At 37.6% G+C, this 16,403-nt stretch overlaps 1 protein-coding gene across 2 annotated transcripts; it reads right to left on the bottom strand.

The window, feature by feature from the left end:
- Positions 1 to 4,274: 4,274 nt before the first annotated feature.
- On the bottom strand, positions 4,275 to 11,685 carry LOC141288616 (transcription factor atoh8-like). 2 transcript variants are annotated; one of them, XM_073820781.1, is made up of 3 exons: positions 9,962 to 11,673; positions 8,086 to 8,277; positions 4,275 to 4,708 (listed from the first exon to the last, which is right to left on the bottom strand). In XM_073820781.1, the coding sequence occupies exons 1-3, from the start codon at positions 10,517 to 10,519 to the stop codon at positions 4,703 to 4,705; spliced, it is 756 nt and encodes a 251-aa protein (XP_073676882.1). In that variant the 5' UTR covers positions 10,520 to 11,673; the 3' UTR covers positions 4,275 to 4,702. The 2 variants fall into 2 exon arrangements, with proteins under 2 accessions (XP_073676882.1, XP_073676884.1); XM_073820783.1 differs by lacking the exon at positions 4,275 to 4,708 and adding an exon at positions 4,761 to 5,198 and having other exon boundaries at positions 9,962 to 11,685.
- Between the last annotated feature and the right edge of the window lie 4,718 nt (positions 11,686 to 16,403).

The raw sequence follows: 16,403 nt of genomic DNA, 5'->3' as shown, positions 1-16,403 counted from the left end.
CTTGGAAAACATCTTTTGGAATTAGAATGATTCAGTAGTTTGTGAATGGGTGTGAGATCTGCATGTCATGCTATTCGTTTTCTTCCTGTTTAAATCATTTATTTATTAAACTGGTTGTGACAGTCTGGTCAGCCCACACCCGACCGACCCAGAGGAGAAAATCCCGATGCTCTGTATGGCCAGTCTGTGCCTGTAGAAATGGACTCAACGATGATACGTATGTAGAAGGAGAGCGGGCCACTGGATAAATGAGGGTTCGACACCTCTCCTTCCCAAAAGAGCCTAAAGCTCCTGCCCTTCAAGCTTCAGCAGAATGAGGATGGACAGATCTCACCAAATGTGTTGGAGACAGATATGGACATTCACCATCTTTCAGGAAGTCTGTGGTAACAGTATGAAGTAAAACCTGTACTTGTGTGAAAGAGTTGGCCTTATGTGAAAAACACTTTATAGTGACATAGTAAAGGGGGTCATGTGATGCGGTTTCTTGTTTTCCTTTGTCTTTGGAGTGTTACAAGCTGTTTGTGTATAGATAAGATTTTTAAAGATGAGCTTAAAGTCTCAAAGCCAAAGAGATATTTATTATAAAAGTTAAGACTCAGCCACACCTCCCTAAAACGGCTCGTTCAAACACACTCACTGGTCCACGTCACGGGGAGAGTAGATTACATTTAGACGCTTTTATCCAAAGAGACTTACAATTGGGGAATACATCAAGCGCTTCATCCTAAGGAGGCAGATCGACATAGGAAGTGCTCAAAATACCAAATATCAGGCGTCGTTAGATGAGTACAGGCTAGAAAGGGAAGATTAAGAAAGAGAGGAGAAAAAAGTTTTTTTGTTTTGTTTTTTTATTGAGTCAAATAGTGTCGAAAGAGATGGGTTTTCAGAAGTTGCTTGAAAACTGTCAAGGAGTCTGCATTTACCGCCTATATGTATATGGAAAGAAAAAAGGCCTAACTTTTACCAGCTGTATTAGTGTTGCAGCCGCCATGTTGTGGAGACACAGTGTGTTTAGCCTTCCAAATGAGGACACAAATAGGAATCAGTGGTTAAGTTATATTTACAACACTGTACCGGAACAGTGCAACGCTAATATTGGAGTGGGTGATTCACATTTCACGGAGGACTGTTTCCTGAACCTGGGAGAGCAGCTTACAATGCCAGCTGTACACAAAGGGTTAAGGCTATAAAGTGGAGCAATTCCAATGTTGAAGGACAGTCTGCGCTTCTGACTCGCAGCCTGTAAGTACGTTTTCATATTTAAAGAATTCAGTACTGACTATTTACACGTGAGTTTTGAGCAGTGTAGAGTAGTGCTTGTTGTTTCTCGTTCTAAGATCGCAAATGCAGACATGGTGTTATGTTTATGTGGCACAATGCAATGCGTAAAAAGACAGTATGAGTCATTATAATCAGTAGTTATGTCCCCACTGGATGCAACAAATGCCTAGTTTATAATGGGTTTTATTGTTTCTGTCTTATCGCGCCTTTTCTGCACCTCAAACTGCATAAACACATCGCATTACAACAAATACACAAAATAATGCTCTTTTTAGCAACATCATATGACTTTAAAATCTGACATTTTCCATGTTGAAGTACTATAATCAGGGCATCTACCAAACCCAAAAATTGTGAAAAAGAAAACAAAATTTTTGGTAAGCCTTTCTCTGCAAGCATGTGAAAAAATGAGCTGCTCAGATCTTATTATAATATTTCTGCCCCTTTATCTGCACGTTTCCACCCACAGCACCATCTTTTTTTCTTTTCTTTTTTTTCAAGCAATAATGGTTCTAACACTATGGCAAAAGTTTAAGCAAAGCATGCTATCTGTTCTATTGTTGGCGGCACAGACAAGCACAGAACACTGTTTAGAGTCCCAGAGTCTCCTAGAGTCCCCTTTTCAGAGGAGACAAGAGAACAGTGGATTGATTGATTTACTGTATATTATGCTGTTGCCACACAGATCTAATATAAACATGGGATTCCTTTCCCAGCTGTTTACCTTCATAGTCATAACTGACTGTTCTTGTAACTCCTGCTTTTTAACGTAAACTTGTATTTGACCGTTTAGGTGCAATTAGACATGAAAGAGAACTTAGATTAGTACTCGCATGTGACACAAAGCCACTTTCTGTCCACGTGTTTCAAATGTGTGCACTTAGAAAACCTTATACCAGACGTTTAAACTAATATGGTTTAAGACGTGTTATTTCAGAGCGATAGATATGATAAACGAAACAAATGTTTTTTAGCAGAGTATTGTTAGTTAGTGGTTCATACCACTTCATTCAAGCCATGGTTTTGGGACATTCTAAAGGGTTGAAGTGGCTTAATGTACTAAAACAATAAGCCAGCATACAAAAAAACATTAACACGCTTAAGAGGCTAATAGACAATAATATCAAAAGACCAAATGTGTTTCCTCCCCCATAGAAAAACATTATAAACGCTTAACGGATTACTGCGTTGCTCACCTGTACATAATATACTCTTAATAAAATATATACAATGTTAAGCCACATTAAGCACAGTTTTCTATGGGGAAGAAAACGCTTATGCAATTCAGCTCATATTCTGCACTCATCTGCTTGCAGTTACACAATATATTTTCAATCATTTCTATAGCATATTTGGTCTTTTTATCACAGTCTTTATGGGAGGTCTTCATCTTTTTTCCTTTACATGCAATTTAGCGGGTTTTGTTCACATTCTGGGTTATCCTGCTTCTTTGCATGCTTTATAAGGTGTGTACTGAATTTGGTCCTCCAGTGTTTCACATTAAGCATTTTAGACTGTCCCAAAACTGTGCTTTGAACTACCGTAAACACTGACTGTATTTCTTTATACTTGAGTTCAAGTTCAAAAATAAAAGTCTGTTAACTGCTCCATTGTGAATACACAGAGCTGAATGAAAAAGTAATCAGGAAGTGTTTGTACGAGCTCAACTGGATTTGCGAGAGAACGCAAAAAAAGGGGGCAGGGAGCAGCAGCTCATTTGCATTTAAAGAGACATGCACAAACAGCCTGTTTCTGCTTCCACTCAAAATAGGCATTTATAAAATGATAAAATAAATGATCTGTGGAGTATTTTGAGCTGAAACTTCACAGACACATTCTGGGGACGCTTGAGACTTATATTCCATCCTGTAAAAAGGGGCATAATAGGTGCCTTTTAAATTGAAATGATCTGTTATTTTTAATCTTAAAAGGGATTAAAATGTAAATCACATCATAAAACCAAAACAGATATAGCTGTGGTGTAATTGTACTTGGAGAATTAGAGAGGCAACCCCCTTATTAAAGGAAATCTGCAAAGCATAGGACATGGAAAAAGACATTGTCAAATAGTTCTGGAATCTTAGATGAGCCAGACAATGAGGGGAGTGAGAGAAGAACACCAGTGCTCCTGTCTCTGAACGCTGTCATTTAAATGGAAGAAGTGATGTAATCAAAGACTGCAATATGAAATTTCGACGTGGTGGACAGATGGCCTGAGAGAGGAATGAAAGTATCGACGCACGCACATTTTGAGCAGCCACCTCTGAATATGGAAAGCATGTTTACTGTTTTAGCAAACGTGCAGTTTTAGCAGCTGACCACGGGGAGATAGTATGAACACAGAAGATGATTTGTGAGACATACAGTATTGTAGCATCATGTGAATCACAGTATTCAAAAATAAAGTTACATCTCATATAAAATGTTTAATGTTAATAAAATACGAGAAATATTTAATGTGTATGTTTCCCTGAAAAATATCAGTTGGTTAACACATGGCCAGTCTTCACATTAAATAAACTCATTATTTTTATATGACATGGTAAGAGACACAAATCAAATAGTTTTACTGAACATTTTTCACTAAAAAGTGATCAGTTCGTTCAACTTAAAAACAGTGCGTGTGTTCTGAAGTAAGTTGTTGTTGTCAGAGCACACAGATGCGCTGTAGCGGCTGGAAAACAGACATGTATGTAGCAGATAATACTGACTGTGACACAATCATTGATTAATTAGTTTTAATGGTGTGTTTGTGAGCTGCTGATAGGAATCCCACACGGCTCAGAACGTTCAGATCTGTTTCCTCCTGGAGTTTGATGTTTTTGGCGGGTCACCAACAGCTGCCTATTAATGCCTCAGAAAAGCAGTTTTTCAGTAATGAAGATGGACTACATTCACCAGTGTTTCAACAGTAAATACATTTATAAAACTGTCTGACAGAGACACAGTCTGCTGTTCAAGAACAAGAACGACTGCTAATACAAAGCAGATGCAAGACGAGAGACGAGTGCTGAATTTATTATATGCATTTTCATTTATATCATGGTTTATAATGCAATCGATAAAATGAAGAATAACATAATAACATGGATTACAAAAAGAAGAGAAAACCTGCACTTTCTTGCACACGGCAGGACGTTTTGGACAGAATGTGCACATTGCAGCTGTGTAGGATCTGTTCAAGTGTATGAGAACACTGCAAAACAAACCAAAATAAATAAGTCTGTGACTGCTGAACTGATTTCACATCATTTGAAAAGTGTTTCCGCTGTGCAAAAGTTGTAGAATAGCATATTGCTTTTGTTGTTGACTCCGTTGGCTGTATAGTCAATAGTGCAAAGTCACTTTACACTTTCATTACATTACAAGGCTTCGTGTGGACGGATTGAGGTCCCTCTTTCTCCACATTGGCTTCATTTTATTCCTGTTGAGAAGAAGAACAAAGTCAGCGTTGGGCTAGATAGGTTTAGAAACGGACTTGTCGAGAAAGGTTCCCGCATTGCAACATTCATGCACATTTCCATGTTCGCTCAGTGCTTTTCATGGCTCTGCTCTGCCAAAACATTTTTCCCCTCAGACTCACTGGCTCTACTTGACAAAGGGATTTCTTTCTTGGACGGCGCCCCTCCTCCTCCAAACCCTCCTCCCGTTTCCCCTCGCCTCTGTAACAGCTGCTCCGTGGAGCCGTATCCTAAGAGAGTGATGAGCGCTGCGTTTTTATTTCAAAGTGTTTTTTTGGAACAGATGGCCGAGGGAGAACTGGGGAGCGGGCCAAGAGCGCGCTGGGGAATGTGCCAGTTCCTGCAGCGAGTGCGTTCTCTGGGCTCCGGCTCGCGTGCCTTCCCCCTGCCCTCTGCCCTGAGTGGCGCCAGCAGGACTTCCCAAGCAGCGCTGCGAACATCTGGTGTCTGGCTCTGACGGGGGACGGGACGGGGGGAGCGCATGAGCTCACATGCACACACAGACTAACTGCTGGCCTTCTCCAGAGCCTGAAGTGTGTCACAGCTGCTCAATTACCACTCGTAATCTCATTACAAACGTCCCGCACTCTCCTATCGCAGGACAAAATGCACACGCCGATATAGGATAGCGCTGCAGGAAATCACCGCTGCACAGATGACCGTGTGGTAAAACTCCCCCAAAAACACATCAATCGCTGCTTATTCGGCCGGGACGCGGCGGAGGAAAAAGCTGGCGGAACACCCAGTCCTGCTCTGACAAAAGCTGATGATAATTTCATTTAATGGGACGGTTATTAGGCAGAGGGGGGAAATTCCCTCTAATTGGTACATATACACACATCATGTATGTTCTGGCTTGGTTACTGTTGTCACTCGCAGAACATAACTATAGACTAGTTTACACATTACTTTGAGACAGAGCATTAGTAGACCGCTTAATCGCTAACACTTTATTTTCATTGACTTTCTACTGACTCTAAATTCAGTTCTGGGTGGGAACTGATCACATTTAATCTGGATTACAGAATCAGATTACAAAAGTTAAGTACTTGTAATTACAGTATATTACACTTTAAAAAAGCTTGTAGTCAGATAACAGTTACTTTTTATGGATTGCGTGATTGTGTTCTGGAATTATTAATAATTTAATACACTATGTTTAAATAGCAGGACTTTCTGGTATTTGTAATACTTATTGCAAACAGACGCAATTATCTGCACCTCAGAATTGTAGTAAATTAAAACAGAATGCAGTTATTATGCACTGAGTGTAAATTATAGTTTTAATTCAATGTATTAAATGATATAACCCTCTCTACACGTATACTCTAACCCTAACCAATACTTTATTTCAACTTTTCAATTATGTCCTTCATTTTTATTGAAAATAAATGCCTTTCCGATATGATATGAGATTTGAAAAGGGAGGGGAAAAAGTTAGTCAGAAGGGGGATTTGAACCTGGATTTGTCGCGTCGAAAAGAGTGAAACACGATTTATCCTCTGCACCACTGGAACTGATGATTATCAGCCATCTTTTGTAGTGTTGACTGTCCCAATCACACAATGGTGCATGGAGTTAGTGTAAATAGCCTCTGCCAACAAGTCAGGCTATTTGCACTAAGTGTAAATAGACACTCCGTTTATCAATTCTGGAAGTCAAAAATATTTAACTGATTTTTGGACTCTTTTCAAAAAAGTTTTTTTTTTACAATTATTTCAAATTATGAAAGTATCAAAAAGTTATAGAAGTTTACTGTGAAGAAAATGCACTGTACTATATATACATACATATATATATATATATATATATATATATATATATATATATATATATATAATTTGCATAATATTATAAATTTACTATAAAATTAAAGTCCTATGTCTAAATAAGTATGTTCCAAATCTGAAGTTGCTAGAAAAAAAATTTGAGACTCCTGTGAGATTTTATTTAGGGAATTATACCACAGTCACCAGGTGCCCAATCTCCACTGAATTTTAAGCTTTCAAATTACATTTAATGTATGATGATTACTAAAATATGTGAAAAAAAGATTCACTATATCAACCGCTAATGCACTGTTATTTGACATCAAAAAGTGAATGTATTTTCATTCTCCTTGCTTTTTATATCAATATGGTGTGTTTAATTTTACATTTAAAACAAGTTTGATAATGTAACCTAAAAGTAATCTTAAAAAGTAGTCAGATTACATGACCTAAAAAGAGTAATCTAGATTACTGACTAGAGTTTTCATCACGTAATCTGTAATCTGTAAGTAATCTATCCACCTCTGACTGTAAGTCACTTGGCAAGTATCAATGTCAACTTATTCCACTAACCTGAACCCTAACCTAACAAAAATGGCTGTGATTTTAAAGGTAAAAATACCACAGTTCAGTATTAATTGATTAATAGTAAATTCCCTTACTAAATACGGTGAAAACTGCATTGGATATTACATGTAATTTTACAGTAGTATACCGTTTTTGGAAGTGAAAAAGACTGTATAATTTGCAGTGAATAACTGTAAATTAACATTTCCAGAATTCCCTATTTCACATTTGATGTTTTGTTTTGTGTTGATTTTTTCTTCTTCTTAGTTTTTTCTTATCAGTTGTGTGCATTAGGGTTGTATGTTACATCTAATGTTGTTAAATGAATGTTTATTGCATTATTTGAGTTTACCATGATGGTGTTTAGTGTTTGTGTGAATGACTCTGTGCACCTTCTATATATGTTAGTATTTAAAAGCTGCTTGTGATGGGCTTTGGTTCATCATGTGCCTTTCTCATTGCCATCTGCTTTTGGTGGTTATCAGTGTATTACAAAGGTACAAAACAGATTTCAGTATTCCAGTAGAAGATTGAAGTTAAATCGTTAAAATATCGCTACCATATTTTTATGGTAAAATTCTGGCGACCACAGCTATTTTTTTGTTTTTTACAGTGAGCAGTCCACTAATACTCTAATGAGAGTCAGCTGACATGTATCTGTGAAGTTATATTCAGTTGAATGTCTGTTGGGGAGCATTCTGTTCTGTCATCAGATATTAAACCACTAATACTCTAATAATGACTGCTATGTAGCTGCAAAGTTACAGTAAACAGATGTCTAAAGTGGACTATGAAAATAAAGTGTAACTGAATGCAGTTGAGTCTTAAGCTTCTAGCCAGTCTATAATTATTCACAGTTTGTGGGTCAGTGTCGTGGTTCGCATGAGAGCAACGTGTATTTCAAGAGGCATGGTTTTGAAACGCACACATTGTTTTCTTTTCCACAATCATATAATAAAGAGCATATCTAGAAGCAGCGGAGAAGCGCTTGGACACTGGATTACCTTCCTCTTCTTGGAGCGTCCCTCGGCCTGCAGCGTCCTGGTGCACTGCTCCACACACTCCCTGAAGCTCAGCTTGCTCTGGTCCGGCGTGTAGTCCAGGTCTGCCAGCTGAGCCAGCGACAGTATGTAGTTGCAAGCGATTCTTAATATAGCCAGCTTGGACAGCTTCTGGCCGTACGAGTAGCAGGGCACCTGTGGAAGCAGACCAGGGTCAGAGGAAATGCAGGCTGTCAATGTGAAAACCAAAACTCAATTAACCTGAACTGAACCTCACAGCTGAATACAACACTTACTTTTGTAGAACTTCTGAAATGAACTTCACACTGTTATTGATCTGAACCAACACTGAAGTGACTGGAACTATTGTCATCATAAAAAAGGGATTTGTGAATTGGGATTTAAGCTCTTGGCTATCTTCTAATAATAAAGTGTGAGTGTGTGGTCTGGATGTGTTAAAATCAGTGATGAAGTATATTAAAGCTTAGGTTTTTCATACTTTAACTTTGTTTTGTGCTGATAGACTGTGTTACAATTACGTTGCACCCAGTGTTTACATCACAAGTAACGCAAGTTACGTAATCAGATTACTTTTTTCAAGTAACTAGTAAAGCAACGCATTACTTTTTATTTACAAGACAATATCTCAGTTACTTTTTCAAAAAAGTAACACAAGTTACTTTTTGTTTCCTTCATGTATTTAATCCTATTTTATTAACCAATGTCCGTTGTTGATCCAATTCAGTCATACTAATAAGCAAAACTTACTTTAGATTAACTAACATTTGTGCTTCATTTTTCTCATTGCTGAACATTTGCTGCTGAACTTCTTTTTCCTAGTTCTACAGACGTGAAATTACTTTTCCTTCAATCTTAGACTTATTTATTTCACTTTTTGGTGTGAAAGGGCTTTTACATTTGCTAAAAATCAAACATTTTATATTAAAAACAAACAAGCAAGCCCTGCCCAGATTTAAAAAGTAACGCAAAAGTAATGCATTACTTTCCATAAAAAGTAACAAAGTAACATATTTAGTTACTTTTTTTAGGAAGTAACTCAATACTGTAATGCATTAATTTCCATAAAAAGTAACTAAGTTGGTTACTTTTTTGTAACACATTACAAGTAATGCAAGTTACGCAATCAGATTACTTTTTTCAAGTAACTAATAAAGCAAGCAATCCTTTTTCATTTACAAGAAAATATCTGAGTTACTTTTTCAAAAAAGTAACACAAGTTACTTTTTGTTTCCTTTATGTATTTAATCCCATTTTATTAACCAATGTCTTTGCTGCTGATCTTTGTTGATCCGATTCAAGCATACTATTAAGCAAAACTTACTTTAGATTTGTGCTTCATTTTTTCTCATTGCTGAAGAATTGCTGTTGAACTTCTTTTTCCCAGTTCTACAGATGTGAAATTACTTTTCATTCAACCTTAGACTTATTCATTTCACGTTTTGGTGGGAAAAGGCTTTTACATTTGTCAAAAATAGAACTTTTTATATTAAAAACAAACAAGCAAGCCCTGCCCAGATTTAAAAAGTAACGCAAAAGTAACGTAACGCATTACTTTCCATAAAAAGTAACTAAGTAACATAATTAGTTACTTTTTTAGGGAGTGAGTCAATATTGTAATGCACTACTTTCAAAAGTAACTTTCCCCAACACTGATTACACCTCCATCAGAACTGCAAAAATGAGAATAACATCTGCTTATCTTCTTGTGAAAAGTTTATATACAGCTTAAAGTTGCTGATTTGTTTTATTCTAACTTCGACTTGAATGAATTGTCTCTACGCAGTGCTGGAAGTTCATGAATTGATGATTTGATTGTTCTTCGTGGAGCACCAAAGCGATGCTGCCTGCGGGACTTTACCTGCTTTCGCAGCGCCTCAAAGGCTGCGCTGATGGTGTGCACGCGCGTCCTCTCGCGCGCGTTCGCGAGCAGTCTGCGAGTCTGCTGAATGGCTTTGATCTCCGTGACGACGCCAGACGGCTCTCCGGCGCGTTTCCTAGGTGATTCCGCGCTCTCGCCAGGCGCCTGAGAGGCGGCGCGCTGAGACAACACTCGCTCCAGAGGAAAAACCTGCGGACTGCGCGAGCCCGCGTGAGCGCTCCTGCCGCTGACAGTCTTCTCGGAGACGGCTCTGAGTTTGGAGTCGGGAGTCTCTCCAGCAATAACGGTGTTAATCCTCATATCCACCGCGGTATTTAACACACTGTCGTCCCTGGACGCGATGATTTCCGTGCCGCGCGCCTCTGTCGGACAGCCGTCAGTCTCTGCCATGAGATGCGCGTCCTTGTACAATTTAAAGTAAGGTAAATGCTCGTCACTGACGTGCTTAATTGGCTCTCTCGCCTTCCGTTTGACTCTCTTGTCTCCTGACACCGAGTGCATGATCTTGCAGTGGTCGTTCAGATGTGGGTTCTTCATCTCGGATGTCCGCTCTCACTAAAAGTCCAAACAGAAGGTAAACTGCTGTGGAAAGCGTCAAAGGCGCGCTCGCTGGGCGCCAGTGGAGTCTTCTAGGAGGAACATGCCCGCTTCGCCTGTTTAAAGCAGCTCCATGTCAGTGTGTTTGTGAGGTGACGCGCTTCTCCTGCGGTTTCCGAGAGTCTTGTGAAGTCAGGCAGACATTGCCAGGACATTTTTGTGAATGTGCTCGACAGTTCATCTGTGTTTATTTAGCCTCAGTTAACACAGAAGCCCCTGTTGGTGAGATAAGTCAGTGCCTCAGAGAGAGAGAGAGAGACCGCCCAAAATAAACCCTTCAGGAGGACCCGACACTTCTCCAGTCGACACTTCTACAAACGACAAATGATGACGCCGGTGTCGCACTTCATATAACGAGCCTCTGTCAGAAAGTAGGTCGTGCCAAACTAATCTTGAGGCCAGTGAGACTCGGTTGTAGTAATCTCTCTAATAAACTGAAAACATTTCTATAATATTACAGAATATTATGCCATTCCGGAGCTGGTTGTCAAGGTCTACCTATCAGGAGCTGCTATGATTTTACACCTAGTTTAATTAATTTCGCAATATAATCTCTGTATTATATTGTTAACCCATTTAATCCCACCTCCCAAAAAACGTTTTCATTTATAAAGCTCTAAAAACTTTACTGACTGATGTTTTGGTGCACTTCCTGCAAATATGGAGAAATAAAGGGTCTTGATTAAATATGTGCAGGTTCACATGACCAGAGCAGTTTTTAACTGTTTGCATCATGAGAAGATGATATATGCATCAGAACTCCAAAAAATGAGGCTAGTAAAGTATGTTAACACAAAGATATGACAAAGATTTTTTGGTACACATGTTGTTTGTCATAATAGTGAATGGTGGGATAACAGTGAATTTAGGTATACCATATAAATCCAATTGCAGTTGTTAGTGAAAATTACACTAAAAACGTTAAAATGACGAAATATTGCACTATATAAAAATTTATAAAAAGTAACAATTTTGAAATACGTTGATGGTTGTATTTTTTTGTGTTTTATCTCAGTGTTCCTGTCAGTGTTGTATAAGGTTGTTTTATGCATAATAGTAACCATAGAAAGCGATCAAAGGGTTTAAAATAGCTGGGCTAAGATATATAACCATTTTTATGAGTGCAGAAATATGTCAATTCAGTACTGACCATAAAACACAAACTTTCTCAAACTTTTCCCTAGGAAATTCCCAAAATAATTATTGATTATTTTAAAGGGTTACTAAAGACACGTTATTTGGATATTTTCATGTCTGGGAAAAAGTTGGGATTAAACAGGTTAATACTGTCTCAAAATAAACAAGTCTGATTATGTTTATATCTTATTTTTATTATATATATTAGATTATTGTTCACTGTAAATGATTAAAGTTGTCATTAAAACCATCAAGTGGACCAGTTTAAGAATGAAATGTCATGAAATCAAATACTGTTTAAACTTCTTCCATACATTCAAGACTGTAGGTTTACTTCGTTTAGCCGTTGCACACAGTAAACACACATCTGTATTTAGATATGTGTTTTTAGTTTAAGCTGCTATTTGTTTTCCTTGAATTTGTTTCTTTAAAGTTATTTAAAGCTTGTTAGATTAATGGTGTTTTTTTTTATAAATGCAGTACTCTCACAAAATGCTCTGTTTAATAAACTTTAAAAGAATTAGTTTTACCCAAAAATTAAAATGAGCCAGTTATTTACTCACAATCATGTGAAAAAGTTAGAACTCCCATGGTTTCATGGTTTTCCGTATCAGGACATCATAAAAAAAATCTGGTACACTGTAAAAAGTTTTCACCAGATTCAACTTAAAAACCTAAGTTCAGCAGCTGCCTTAATATTTTAAGTTAAATCAGCTTAAAACTACAAGTCATTTTAACTTATTACACTTAAAATGAGTTGATTTAACTTAAAATTTTAAAGCAACACCAAGTAACTTTTTTCCTCAACGCTCCCTCTACAGGTTAGAAGGGGAATTGTCCATTACCGCTGTCGTAAATAATTTAGCCTACCGACGCGTCACATGCACGTTATTTGTTTGGAGGCTATCCGGGACCGGCTTTGGAAAAACGATGTCCAGTGACAAGGTAGAGTATGTTGCATGACTTTTTGAAAGTATGAAAACGAAATAAAACATAATAATGACTTTTTTTGCTATTTTTTTTTCCGTAAAGCAAGTCGCATTTGTAGTCTCATTTGAACTACAAAACCGCTACCCCACGACCCAAACTTACATAGTGCTGTTCTGGCCCATAGAGGGACGCAAAGCGAAATGCGGAAGTGCCGTTTCACCCTGTTATGAGTTGATGAACCACTGACACGAGTTCGGAAACATTATTTTAAGGTAAAAAAAAAAAAAAACTCCTTAGTGTTGCTTTAAGGCAGCTGCTGAACTTTTTAAGCTGAATCTGGTGAAAACTTTTTACAGTGTACTTGGCTGGTCTTAAAATTTGGAAAATCTCAGATGAACAACACATGACAAATTGTATTTAATGCGTAGTGTCATTATTTACTGATCAAAAATTAAGCCAAAATAAATAAAAAACAAAAAAACAAAACAATGTGTGACAGTTAGGACACCCTTACTGTTAACATTAGAATTAAGAGGGTAAATAACAGTCAAGCACTGCTAATTAAACACCTTTGATTAAGTCTGATTAAGCACCTCTATAAAAGCATAAGCTTTGGCAGTTTGCTGGTCTGGAGGTGTGTGTTAACACAATGCCAAGGAGGTCAGACATCAGCAATCATCTTAGAGAAGCATCTGTTGCTGCCATCAATCTGAGAAGAGTAATACGGCCATTTCCAAACTATTTGATGTTTATTCACAAGTGGAAGACGTTTAAACCAGACACCTCTCCTTCCAGGAGTGGACATCCCAGCAAAATCACCCCAAGATCAGACGTGTAACGCTCACAACCCAAGAACTACACCTCAGACTCTACAGGCCTCAGTTAACATGTTAAATGATAAAGTTCATGACAATACCATTAGAAAAACATGGGACAAAAATGGCATGTTTAGAAGCCTTAGCAAAAGAAAGCCTCTCCTATCTAAAAAAAACATGGCAGCACAGTTTAGGTCTGCAAAGTTGCGTCTGAAAAAAACAAGTCTTCTAGAATAATGTCCTTTGAACAGATGAGAAAGAAGTGGAGATGTCTGGCCATAATGCACAGCGCCAAGTTTGATGAAAACCTAAAGAGTATATTAACACAAACACCTCATACTAAAAGACAAGCAAGCTGGAGGAGGGCTGATCATTCTGGGCTTGTTTTGTAGCCACAGGACCTGGGCACCTCACAGTCATTGAGTCGCCATCAACTCCTCTGGATATCAAAGAATTCTCCAGTCAGATGTGAGGACATCTGTCTGACAGCTAAAGTTGGGCCAAAGTTGGGTCATGCAACAGGACAATGATCCCAAACACACCAGCAAATCTACAACAGAACGGCTGAAAAGAAAAGAATCAAGGTATTCAAAAACCCAGTCAACGTCCAGAGCTCATCCTGACTCAAATGCTGTGGTGAGAGCTGTGCATAAGAAAATGCCCACAAACATTAATAAACTGGAGCAACGTTGAAAAGAAGAGTGGTCCAAAATTCCTCCAGAACATCCGAGAGACAGATAAAGTCACACAGAAAATGAATTGCTGCTAAAAGTGGATCTACAGGCAGTTGACTCATAGGGTATCTGACTTTGTCACACATTGCCTTTTCCTCTTGACTGTATTTTTCTTAAATAAATAATGACACTGTGTGATATGTCATGTGATGATGTTTATCTGAGGATTTATTTTCCAAATTTTAAGATCTACCAAGGACCAGATCTTTTTTTATTATATCCTGATACAGAAAACCATGGAATTCAATAGGGTGTCCTAACTTTTTTAAATGACTGTATATGACTTCCTTCTTTCAGACGAATCGGAGTTATATTAAAATTACCCTGGCACTTCCAGCTTTATCATGGCAGTGGGTGGGTGTTTCTCTTCAACAGTTCAAAACAAGTCCAATAAAGTGCCTCCATCCATAATAAAAAAGTGCCTTACACAGCTCCGGGGGGTGAAGAAAGGCCTCCTGTAGTGAATTGATGTTTTTTTTTTTTTGTAAGAAAAATATACATTTTAAAATGTAATAATCACTTTCTCTAGCTTGCGCTAACAGTTGAAATAAAAATACATTTAAACAACTACATTTGACCAACAAAATAACTGATGTCTGTGTTTTCTACATCCCACTTACTGTTACAATAAACGAAAAACTAACAAAAGAATATAGCAAAAGGTATTATAACTGACCCTGGTCTAGCTTATTAATCACTCAAGTAAGTTTTTCAAAAATTGTTGTGTTTTTCATACTTGTATTTTTTGCATATACCTTTTTTGTTTTTGCAGTGTCATGAATTGTTTTATGTTTTATTTGTTTTATTGTTTACATTTAGCTGAATAGCCGTTTAATTAGCTATAATGCATTTTAAATATTTTAAAATTAACACTTTGTTTTGCTTCAATTTACATAAAATATATTTTTTGGATGTATTAAAAATGGTGTAAACACACTTAAAAATACTGTTTAACAATACTGTACAACTACAATTTACTACAACTACAACACTAAAAACTTGAATCGCTTTGTTTTACCATTTTTTTATTTTATTTTTTTATTGTCCTTTCTAATCTGACAGCTAGGCCTATGTGTGCCATTATAGGCCTTATTTTGTTAGTTAAAGGGGTCATCAGATACAAAACTCACTTTTCCATGATGTTTGAACATTAATGTGTGTTGGCAGTTTGTGAACACAACCACCCTACAATGATAAACATCCACCCAGTGGTATTTTTAAATCTTTAAAAGTAATATCCCCTTTCTAAAATCAGCTCATTCTCAGCTTCTTGTAGGTGTGACGACACACAGACAGAGGCCCCTCCCACGATAGTTGATTGACATGAGTGTCTTACCTTAGCCCCGCCCTCATCGAGCTCAAACAGTCCGACTCTGATCACCATTGTGTGACTCAGGAGCAGAGGAAGACAAGAATGTCTCTGATTGAGCGATCGAAGAATCTGTTGTTGGATGTAATTATGAACATAGCAGTCATCATTTACTCCTGACATCTGAGCCGCTGAAAACTTTTGTTTTTAAGAAGGAAAGCGCCGATCCCGATCTACATATGCGTCTATGTTCGTGTGAATCATTCCTGATGCAGCTTCACCCACAGCAGAAGTGAGTATAAGGGATTTTTATGCATCTTTCCAAATGACCTTTCTTAATAATGTGCTAGTTAGCCAGTTTCGCAGCTAAACGTGGCTAAATGCAGCTAAAGTAAACATTACGGCTCATCATCCCACGGCAGAGAGGGGCGGGGCGAGCAGAGCTCATTAGCATTTAAAAGAACATGCAACAGAATAGCTCGCTCTAAAAAAGGGTTGATTTTGACAAAGTAAAAAGAGTGTTTTTTACACTACCATTGAGAAATTTTAACCAAAGTATGTTATGGAATTCTCATCAGGACCCTAAACAAAAAATTGGAAAATGGGCATCCGATGACCCCTTTAAGCTATTTTTTCATAATTTAGAAATGCCCTTCTGAAGCTACATAAGACATTAATAAAATTCCTAGAAGACAAAATAATTTTCTGAAGCCTGGTTTCTTCTTCCCAAGTCTTTCTTTTCTCATTTTTTTCTCCAGTAGTTTTTTGTTTGTTTTTGCTAGTGTTGCCTATGTCTTACTAAGAGGGGCTTTATGATAATAATGATAATATTGAGCAAAATGTACTGATTTAGTTGCACTGGACTGAATGAGGTCACTGAATAATCAAACTGAATAATG

The sequence above is a fragment of the Garra rufa genome, chromosome 16 (assembly GCF_049309525.1).
Source record: "Garra rufa chromosome 16, GarRuf1.0, whole genome shotgun sequence".
In the NCBI taxonomy this organism is placed as follows: Eukaryota; Metazoa; Chordata; class Actinopteri; order Cypriniformes; family Cyprinidae; genus Garra; species Garra rufa.
This window is presented reverse-complemented; position numbering and strand designations above follow the sequence as displayed.

Coding starts and splice junctions, on each gene's coding strand:
- LOC141288616 (XM_073820783.1), bottom strand. CDS start 10,519: ATGAAGAACCCACATCTGAACGACCACTGCAAGATCATGCACTCGGTG. Junction 8,278..9,961: donor TTGAGGCGCTGCGAAAGCAG/GTAAAGTCCCGC, acceptor CTGCTTCCACAG/GTGCCCTGCTACTCGTACGG. Junction 5,199..8,085: donor GACGCTCCAAGAAGAGGAAG/GTAATCCAGTGT, acceptor GTCCCCCGTCAG/AGCCAGACACCAGATGTTCG.